Below are 11,319 nucleotides of genomic sequence, written 5' to 3'. Positions count from 1 at the left end.
TTCTCTCCCATTTTGTATGTTGTCCCCCCCCCCCCATTCATTTTAGATTCTTCTTACCTCCACACAGCTAGTGTTCAAACACGCATCTACATCTCAAAGGGAAATATATCTAGGAAGAAAATCGTTTTCCTATGTCTGTACTTGTAGCTAAGGAAACTGGTTATACAAATTGCCCTTGTGGCTAACAAACTATAGCAATCGTTTATCCTTTTAGCCTCAATAATTTGTGAACTCAGGTAAACCCAGGTTTATGTTTGAGTCACTTGCCAGTTTGGTCACATAAACTGATATTTACTCTTTCTGTGTTCATCCCCTCCTTTATGTGGGTCATGGCACCACTCCAAATCGCTTGAGGCATGATTTGATGTCCAAATGTCTAGAATGAGACACTGCTGCTTTGCCCTGTTAGCTCAAGATCAGGGGTCTGATTTATACAGTAATGTTGCATATGTGCAAAATGGGCATTGAAGTTTCCCCCACACACATCAGAACGAAAGAAACAGAATGGTTTAAATGTACAAAAATAAATATGTACCACAATAAATAAGTAAATATGTTGTGGCTTTATCAGCATAAAAATCAATGTTGACAATTATAATATGAAGAAAACGCTTATACACTTTGCACATTTTATTTTAAAAAGTAATTTTAGTTATCTGCAGATGACAGATAATATACATTTACATTTAAGATATATTTTTTGACATCTTTCAAATGTATCTTGTTTTAAATTTGCCATGAAATGAAATATTTTCTAAATGTATGTTAATAGATCTTATTGTGAACAATTCATACTTGCTTATGTATGATTTTTTATTTATTTTTTACTTTTGACCTTGTAATCTTTATTCAAAATGTCATATGTAGGACTTCTCCAATAATTTAGACTGCTTAAACCCCACTCCCTGCAAGCTCAAGTTCAGTGGTGGCGAACTCCGGTCCTGGAGAGCCGCAGCCCTGCAGAGTTCAGCTCTAACCCTAATTAAAACTCCCCCGCCTGTAGCTTTCTAGTAACCCTTCAGACCTTGATTAGCTTGTTCAGGTGTGTTTGATTAGGGTTGAAGCAAAACTCTGCAGGGCTGCGGCTCTCCAGGACTGACGTTCGCCACCCCTGCTCAAGTTCATCTGCTGCTACTTTTGTGTGCAACGCCCACATCTCGAAATCCAATCAAATAACGATACATAGAATGAAGTCCCTGCCTACACTGTTACTTTTTTTTTGTTTTTTTGGGGGATAATCTGTTACATTTGGATGTACGTCACAGTCCGGAAACAAGATCTGTCACTACTTTCATCACAAATTTAATTATAGGAAATAAATTTTGACTGGAAAACAAGACAGATTCCAAAGAAGAAATTGATTAGCAGTATAATATCTCTCTTATCTGCGCTCCTAATCTCCAAAGCTTCACAAACTCGATAGGCCGTTGGCTCCAGAATAATAGTAAAATCATCCTTGGTGTTTGTTTGCTTCAGATCAAAAGTGAACCTTCCACTCACCCTGCTGATCGAGAAGGTGAAGCCGGGCTTGCCTGAGCACACACCCATGAAGCAGAATCGCAGTTGCCAGTAGAAGAGGTGCTCTGCGATGAATGTGATTAGGGACAGGGCCATTGCAGCTCCCAGCATGTAGAACACACCTGCCATGTTGTCTACATCCAGCTGACTGCTCATCACCTCATTTTTCTCATTGTGGCAGATGCCAGTCAGCCACAGGGCCTCAAGTTCCTCCATCTCACCTACAAAGTAGGACAAAAAAAAGATTGCACTTTCTAGCATTTGAATGTGGGTTAGAAAAAGAGTGATTGTTTGTGCATCTTTGAATTTTTACTTTCTGCCTCTCCAGCTGTGTGTTTTGTGTGTCTGTGGGCTTCGAGTGCTCTTGAGCTTTACTGTTAGCTGACGTGTCTGTTCACGTTTGTCTGTCCCTGACGATTTCAATGCGTTTCAGCACTGCATTTATTTAGAGCCCCCACAAAACTGTGCACAGTAAACAAATTACGGCCCCTGTGAAGTGTAACATTTGTCATGACGGATTAATCCAACTCATACACACTGAAGCTCTCTTCTCATTAATGATTGCTTATGGGAGTCACTTGAGATTTGGTTCCCAGCTCTAATAAGGGTCCTAAGGGGCCTGACAGCCCGCATAGGAGGGACAGGATCAAACTCCAAAACACCATTCGGTGTTCTGCAGGTCTGTCTTTAGGGACGAATGCAGATACACACAAATATACTTCTTCTCATACTCAATAATACACACACAAAAAAAACACACATGCAAAAGGATCCATCCATTCAGTGGCTGCAGTTCTATGCCACACTAGGAACTGTAGTCAGTGACTTTAGCTTTCAAATCAGTCAAAAACCCAACACCTATGTGAGGGTGAATGTGCGTGCGTGTGTTCACATGCTGTGCCGGTGGATTCATGTGTACCTTCATGTATATGTCACACAGTTGATGCCTTCCCAGTGTACTTTTGAGATAACACAAGCGCCTCCTTGACACTTGCAAATATGACTCTATTCTTGCTACTGGATCATATGCTGGATTATATTACATGTGATACACCCAACCGTACCTTTCTGATTCCATACTGCTATCAGTGTGTTGAACCAAGGTGCACTGCCTGCTTGTCAATATGCACCTTGCCACTGATCTAATCTAATGCGTCCCGCTTGCATGACATACCATGCACGCATGAGGAATCATTAAGTAGGGCATATATTATATAAATATGTCCACAAGCCAATCTGATAGATTTTTCTATGACTGTGCCCATACACAGTATCTATAAGATCTCCTTACAAAATGCCATCTTAAGTGTCTAAAATTATTAACACCGTTTATGCGTGTATGGGGTGCATAGGGCATGTTCTGCATGTGTCTTTGGATGTGTTCCAAACAGCTTGTCATCTCAGATGCAGTTTGGGGAAGAGAGGATGATTTCTAGAAATGGCCCCTGGATCTGGATCACTAGGAAAGCACTCGAATCAAACTGAATTAGAGATGTGGAGATAAACACTTTTCAATGCTATACATCTATTGCTGGTACAGTACAGCTATTATAGTTACTTAGTACATTAGTATTAGTATTAGTATTAGAATTAGTATTCTATATATATTGTATACTAATTACAAATACAAATTTACTTATACACATTTTAAAATGTAATTGATTCCTGTGAAGGTAAAACTGAATTTTCAACATCATTACTCCAGTCTTCAGTGTCACATGATCCTTCAGAATATAATATGCAGACTTGCTGCTCAAAAAACATTTCTTATTATTATCAATGTTGAAAACAGTTGTGCTGCTTAATATTTTTGTGGAAGCCGTGATCATTTTTTTTCAGGATTCTTTGATGAATAGAAAGTTCAAAGGACAGCATTTATTTGAAATAGAAATCTTTTGTAACATTATAAATGTCTTTACTGTTACATCTGATCAGTTTAATGCATCCTTGCTGAATAAAAGTATTCGTTTTTTAAATATAAATTTATATAATTGCTACAGTAAAATTTGCTTCATATTGGCAAATCTCATATTCCCATCGACAATTTAAATTTGTACATTGCTTATTTACACATTTTCCCTTCCATATTTAATGCAACTATATACTGTATTTTATATAATAATCATGAACGTCATATCCATTGTGCAAACAGACTAATATGAAAGAAAACTTAAAACACCTTTAGCTTTACTTTTGCATCACCTGTGCAACCTGTGTAACCTATAGTAATTTATATTATTACAAAGTATATTATGAGATGAGTCCTTGATTTGATGAGTACATTAATATGCTTTAACAGAATGTGAATCTCCCACAAAGGAAGCTTGGAAAAACAGGATGCCATATTTTCACACATCTATCGTTACAATTTTGTGGCATAATTGTTGGCGTTCTAACAGACAGTGTCGGCACTTGTCATCTCTTGCCAGGTATTCTTCAAAACTGTTTGCCTTGAGGGCACATTGAGAATCATTTAAAGAAGAAGTGATTGAAGTAACATCTTAAGCTGTGAATTCTCTACACATTCGCGCCACTTTTGTAAACAGGATTTAATCGGAAAAACCGTCTTATTCATTAACCACCCATAATCCATTTTAACCAGGCGCTGTCTGCTATCTTTTATAACCTTGCATCATGCAATTCGCTCAGTTGAATTTTTGGGCGTGTCTGTGCGGTCACGAAACTCGCAGAATTTTTTTAGTGAATCAGATGCTAAAACAATGTAGACAACGCAGATTCATTGTGAATTTCCCCTAAATATCTGTAATCTTGAACTAATTAATGCAGATTAAAACTGGTGGCTAATTCATCATATAAATAAAATTTTAAAAAAAATCAGTCTTTACCATCTCCAAAGAGCTGCAGAATGGCGAGGTCCACTGCCCTCTTCCAGCCTGAGTCTTTCTGAATGGCAATGCCATACCCTGTAGTAGCAAAGATATAACCACTGCCGATGGTCACCAGTTTACAGCCTTCATCACGTCCGGCCATGTAGTTCAAGACCGCTGCGTCGTAGATGAATGCATCCAATTTACTACACGGAGAGGGAGAGGAGTCATATGTTAGAATGTTGGTAAGGCCTTGTCAAACATTAAACACTGGCAAACCAGTGTTATTTTAGTATCACTGATATACTTAATATACTTTTTGTCATTATTTAAATTTTTTGTTTTATATTTACAGCTTTCATTTTTTCAAGTTTTAGTAATTTTGTTTTTTGTCACTTTTATTAGTTTTAGTTTGTGTGTGTGTGTGTGTAGTTTTTGTTAAGATTTAGTTTATTTAGTTATTTTAATGTTTCAACTGTAAACAACGAGTGATTTTGCTTTGGCAACTAGCTGTAATCCAGTAAGTTTTTGTTCTTTTATATTACTTTATTTCACTTAATGCTTATTTCATTTCAAGTAATGACATTTCTTATGGTTTTAGGTTTAGTTACCGATAATTAACCTGTGCCAAACACATCTGTGTTACTTTTTTTTTTTCTTCTGGTCAGCAACAAATAAACAGCTAAATGGTATTGTTAAAAAAATAAAAAAAATAAAACATATTTCCTGGGAACTGTGTGTTGGAAATGAGGGGTAACTTCAGGTAACCCGCCAGCACTTTAGGACAAAGTTTAATGTCAAGACATAGTGTGGTGTCCTAAACTATACCTAAAACTGATTTTAACAGCATTTTGCTATTTCTTGTATCTAATTATTATGCATCTTTTATGAGCTCATCTTAAGTGAGAGACTACATGGAATTTGTACTTTTAAAAATTAATTTGTCAAACTGAAAGACCATTTAAAACCAACTTGAGAAGTCAAAAAGGTATTTAAAAATGCTTAAAAACTATGACTTACTGCAAGATATGTCTGTAGTTTAAAAAAACAACAACAACACTTTATTATAAGGTCTCATTAGTTAATGTTAACGCATTACATAAGCATTAAACAAGCAATGCATTTGTTACAATATTCATGAAAGGGTTACTCCACCCCAAAATGAAAATTTTGTCATTTATCACTTACCCCCATGCCGTGTGGTGCGGCTGACACAGACAAGTAGAACAGCATACGCAGTTTACGTTCAGTGGATACTCTCCAAAATGGCGCTACGGTGACGCAGAGGAGACGAATTGTTGAATAAAGTCGTTATTTTTGTTTTCTTTGCATACAAAAAGTATTCTCGTCGCTTTATAAAATTCAGATTGAACCACTGATGGCAGATGGACTATTTTGACGATGTCTTTCATACTTTTCTGGACCTTGACAGTGTAATTTACTTGGCAGTCAATGGGACAGTCACAAGCCTCCTGGTTTTCATCCAAAATATCTTAAATTGTGTTCCGAAGACGAATGAAGCTTTTACGGGTTTGGAACGACATGGGGGTAAGTGATTAATGACAACATTTTCATTTTGGGGTGGAGTAACCCTTCAATATTTGTTAGTGTTAGTTAGTAAATACAACTGTTCATTGGTAGTTCATGCTAGCTTAGGTTCATTAAATAATATAAACAGATAGCTGCAACTTTTGATTTTAATATTTTTTTGTATATTTTAGTATTAGTGAATGTTGAAATTAAAAGTAACTAAGATGCTTCTGAATTATTTTTCATTGTTAGTTCATGTTATCTAATGTAGTTAACTAATGTTAAAGGGGTCATATGATGCAATTTCATTTTTTCCTTTCTCTTTGGAGTGTTACAAGCTCTTGGTGCATAAAGAAGATCTGTAAAGTTGCAAAGACTAAAGTCTCAAATCCAAAGAGATATTCTTTATAAAAGTTAAGAGTCAGCCACACCTACCTAAAACGGCTCGTTCGAACACGCCCCCACATATCTACGTACAGAATGTACAGTATGTGGAAAATAATGTTTTTTTTTTACTTTAAACTGCATAAACACATTTCATTACACCAAATACACAAAATAATGTTCTTTTTAGCAGCATCATATGACCCCTTTAACAAATGGAACTTTGTGTTACCAATAAATCTGTAGTTTAAAATGATGTATGCTCACATGGAATGAAGACTCCTAATAAATGCTTTTATGTAGCTTTTACATCTTTTACATAAAGTAGGTTGCATCCAATGAGCTGCCATGTTGAGACTACATGACCAGCTAAAAACTATTAGCTTTATCCTGGTAAAAGTTTCAGTTAGTCCAACATGACAGTCATATCAACCAGCATAATATGAACAAAAAAATTGTTGAATAAAAAAGTCCTGATAAAGTAAAGGACAGTCAAATAAAACCAGTCTTTACCAATCAGCATCTTTAAACAAAGTCCCTTCAGGATGCCTCATTTTGATGCTATTATCAATCCAGAGTTCATCCACCCACCCACTTATTCACACACTGTAGTTACTGCTGTCCTACAAGCTTTTCATCTCCCTGTCTTCCCACCCTTTATATTCTTTTCATGCAGATATCATCTTTCTCTCTTTTCATTCTCACCCCGACTTCAGGCTGTGGAGGGCCTCGTTTACGTTCTTCTGGTGGAAGCTGGTCATATAGGAGTGCATCTCTTTGTAGTTGTTCCTTATGTTTCTCTCTGTGCTGCCATTGGGCACAGTACCAAAGCGGAATGGAGGGGAGAAGTCATTCGGATGTTGAAACTAGATAAAAAGAGAGAGAGAAATATATATATATAACTCAGCGGTGTCCACATTGTCAATGAACACTCAAGGGACAAAGTGTGAGGAGAGGTGTCATTTCAAAAACCTTTAAAGATACAACAGATCTTTTTTTCCATCATTCATAATAGAACTATTTCCAGTGTAAACACACAGACTATGTTCTCTAGACACTCAAAGCTTTGCTAGACATATAAAGTAAAGCATGACTTAGAGTAAAAAACAAAATCTCACCACATTAATTATTAAAGAAGCTACAGCACCCTCTCAGAGTCAAATCTTATTTTCTGTTTCATAACGGTTGGCTAATTCACATTAGCCCAATTTTTTTACACGCAAAGATGACATGAAAAAAATAAATAAAAAATTAACACAAAACCAGTCAGCATGTGGTTGCCCAAATATGTCTAACCCTAACTCACATCATTGGTTAAGCCAAAAGCTGAAAAAAGCAACATTTTTAAAGGCCGCATGAAATCAGAATGGACTTTATTTACTTTACTAGCGCACATTGCTAGTCTTGATGTGAACAATTAATCCGTGCAAGTTAATCTGCTGAAAAAAATTTTTGTTTTGGTAATCTTGAATCAAAATCTGAACATTTACTTCCGCTCTGGAATTGCATTCCTTCTCTGATGACGTCAGTTTGACGGCTTGGGCAGAATATCCTTAAACACACCCCTCCAACCGTTAGTTTGCTATGAGTGAGAGATGAGAGGAGGAGCGCAAAAATAAAACCACGCCCTCTCCTCAATATTCCGTTTCAGCTGGAAATACGTCACTTCACTGAAATAAAGTCGGCAGCAACTTCCGGTTCACGTGGACTTTAAAGCACCAGAGCCTCAGAAAACCCACAAATGGCTTACACATAGCTGCCTTTGCACATTAAACTGAGACAGAAGAACATTTTATAACATCAAAAAAAAAATTACACAGTGCACCTTAAATATTTAATCATTTATTGGCTAGTCCGTGCGAATTAACCTTAGCTGTTTAACACCAAGGATAAAGTAGAGTCTGTTGTATCAAGTCAAGTCACGTTCATTTCAAGGCAGTCTTTGGGGGGAAAAAACAGCTTTTTATGTTCTGGAGGTGGAATAGATCTAATTTTTTGACAGTAGGATAAATGAGATCAATGAGAACTATATTTTTAATAACAGCTTTCAGATGCCCATGCTTCACTTTTGCACATGCTGTTGAATTTGACCAATAAACCTTGTTACCTTTTTATCACTCAGGCCAGTCACCTGGTCCACATATTCCTCTTGAATCATAAATGCGGCCAGGTTGGCAGTGTAGCTGGCCAGGAAAATCACAGCGAAGAAGGCCCAGACCGAGACCATGATCTTGCTAGTAGTGCCTTTGGGGTTCTGCACGGGCACAGAGTTATTGAAGACCAAACCCCAAAGTAGCCAAATAGCTTTTCCAATGGTGAAGGAAGGACCGCCAGGCTCTGATGGTGTGTAAAGAGGTAGAGAAATTGAAATAGAGAGTTATTACTTTATAATTTAATAGGAATAAGAGAGGAGTAAAAGGGCAGAGGAAGAAAATCCATAAGAAGTAGCCATAAATTAACTATTCAGTTTTGATTTTAGTCAAAAGAATCAATAATATTCAGACAAGCAGTGGATTGCTGAAACCAGCCAATACAGCACAGAAAGGTGGATATAATGTCCATTATAGTCATTAAATGTGTGTGTGTGTGTATATATATATATATATATATATACACACATTTAATGACTACAATTATTAACAATTTTTAGATGGCTAGAAAATGAAGACATAAAACTAGATATACCAAATGTATGCTGGTGTCATGTATAAGGGCTATAGATTTGTGTGTTGGATTGCTGAAACCAGCCAATACAGCACAGAAAGGTGGATATAATGTCCATTATAGTCATTAAATGTGTGTGTGTGTGTATATATATATATATATATATACACACATTTAATGACTACAATTATTAACAATTTTTAGATGGCTAGAAAATGAAGACATAAAACTAGATATACCAAATGTATGCTGGTGTCATGTATAAGGGCTATAGATTTGTGTGTGTGTGTGTGTGTGTGTGTGTGTGTGTGTGTGTGAGTGAAAGCGTGTGTGCACACCTCGTCCATCTGCCAAGCAGCGATTATAGCCAACAGGACTGAAGTACTCAAAAATGAAGACAGCCACAGCTGAAACTATCAACAGCATAACGAACATCATTACCCAGACATCAGCGCTGAAGGGCTCTGAGTGCAAAAAAAGAAGCGAAAATAAATTAAGAGCGCACTTGAATTTAGAATTTTATCATTAATGCCATTACATTATTTAGTGTATTTAGTACTTACCTAAAAAGGCAGAAGGTGACACTGTGCCATTGCTACGAGAGACCATGACACTAATTCCCGTCTCTATGAAGGGCACAGAGAAGTCAATGACCTCTGACCTCTCTTCATTAATGGTCAGGGACCCCACTGCCATGTGGGCATTCTTCAACACCACCTAGACATGAGGAAAAGGGGCAGTTATACCGAACCTGGACTAGTCTGGGCATGCCGCGACAGAGGGGGAAAAAAGCAACAGTGTGAGAAGAAAAGGCTGAAAGACATATAAAATGGGAACTAGTGAATGAAAATACCATGAAGAAAAAAAACAAGACTGTGAGACCAAGGAAGGTAGAAATCAGGTTACTTCCCACAGTGGGGCGCAGTAGTTTTTAATAGCCATTTCTCCTTCATTTCAACATTTCCCTAATCACTGCATCCCTAAACCCATCACTTGTCCAGGTATATTTAGAGTTACATATGAGGGGCCTCCGGTGATATAGGAAAATGGGACAAAACAGAGTTAATAAGGAGAATGTATGCTACAGGAAGGCTTTGTCTACATCAGGCCTACTCATGGGGCCACAAAGCCGGATCTCTTTAGCCTCGAGGGCTGCACTCCTAATTTTTATAGTGCCTCTGTTATATTAATAAGACTACTGAGTGTTATACACAACCATGTATCAAACTAAATCACTTCCATTATAATCAATGAAGCTGTACTGTAAGCGGTCATCTGTGGCACAGTTTGCAGAGTGGACTATAGATTTCTGCTTGGTGTCAGATTTTTTAAAATTGCTCTGTGGATTTACTATGGTATATAGCAGAATCTCTAAAAACATGCGGGCCACAAGAATGCCCTGTGGGCTGCATGTTGAGTAGTTGCTTTCTATATCCTATTTTCTTTCTCTGCCTTTTCAAAATATGAGACTATATTTTGCATATTTGCTTGATTATGTGTTGCGTTATAGCATCTATCACTGAACATGAGCATGTCTTGGAGCATTGGATCTCTAAAAGACATTAAGTAAACATAAAGCAAGCTACTACGAGTCTGCGGCTCCAAATGTGGTGCAGTTCTCAGAGTATTCCTATGACTAGGACCGAAAGGGAACTGCATAACATTCATTTCAACTGTGGATTTACATATGATCCTGTAACTCATATTATTTCTCATCTGAATTAATGCACCAGCTGTATTTTCCCTTGGGCTTGTGCAAACTCACTTGCTCACATTTTCTCTCTCTTTCATCTGTTCTTGTCATGAGAGATACTTTTCAGAATTTCATTTTTTTGAAAATAATATATAATCAAAAATCCATAGATGTTCCAGAACTGTCCTAGTGGTTACTGTACACTGAGGCATGAAGGGTTATTGTCGTTAACTAAAACTAAAACCACAAAAAAAGTTAATTACTTGTAATAAATTATCAAAATTTGTTAAACTGTTGTCAGCAAAATATAATTTTTTAATGTACTGTAATATGCATAACTACAGCGTGAAGAAAACAAAGCATACAGTTGAATATGCTCCTCTCATCCATAATATGCAGGGGTATAATAGAACAGGAAGAACAAAAGTGTATGATCCAGCAAGCTCTTGAATGAAAAACAACCTATTCAACCCAAACTCTATGTGTTTGTCCACAATCCAGTGGGCCATCCTCTGCTTAGAGACGGCCTTCCCCTACTACCGGCCTCCGTAACAGACAAAGAGCTGGTCTGAGGTCCGAAAGCTTTATGTCCGGTCTACGTAGCATCTCAAGGCTTGGACGGGACAGAGCAAAGCTAGGGCTGGGTCTGCCTCCTCCGGGGGCAGCGCTTGCAGGCTCACCACCTGATCCCTGAAGGGAGTA

At 37.3% G+C, this 11,319-nt stretch overlaps 1 protein-coding gene across 1 annotated transcript in view; it reads right to left on the bottom strand.

Annotated features, from left to right (window-relative positions):
* LOC107718709 (glutamate receptor ionotropic, NMDA 2B-like) overlaps window positions 1-11,319 on the bottom strand; it is a 99,856-nt gene that overhangs the window by 3,389 nt on the left and 85,148 nt on the right. The window contains exons 10-15 of the mRNA XM_016525910.1: window positions 9,488-9,641; window positions 9,263-9,388; window positions 8,368-8,597; window positions 6,966-7,126; window positions 4,365-4,552; window positions 1,501-1,739 (exon numbers count right to left, since the gene is read on the bottom strand). Coding sequence (XP_016381396.1) covers window positions 1,501-1,739; window positions 4,365-4,552; window positions 6,966-7,126; window positions 8,368-8,597; window positions 9,263-9,388; window positions 9,488-9,641 — 1,098 coding nt within the window. The remainder of the gene's footprint in view (window positions 1-1,500; window positions 1,740-4,364; window positions 4,553-6,965; window positions 7,127-8,367; window positions 8,598-9,262; window positions 9,389-9,487; window positions 9,642-11,319) is intronic.

Source organism: Sinocyclocheilus rhinocerous, unplaced genomic scaffold, assembly GCF_001515625.1.
Source record: "Sinocyclocheilus rhinocerous isolate Xijiao unplaced genomic scaffold, SAMN03320098_v1.1 scaffold1334, whole genome shotgun sequence".
NCBI classification, from domain to species: domain Eukaryota; kingdom Metazoa; phylum Chordata; class Actinopteri; order Cypriniformes; family Cyprinidae; genus Sinocyclocheilus; species Sinocyclocheilus rhinocerous.
This window is presented reverse-complemented; position numbering and strand designations above follow the sequence as displayed.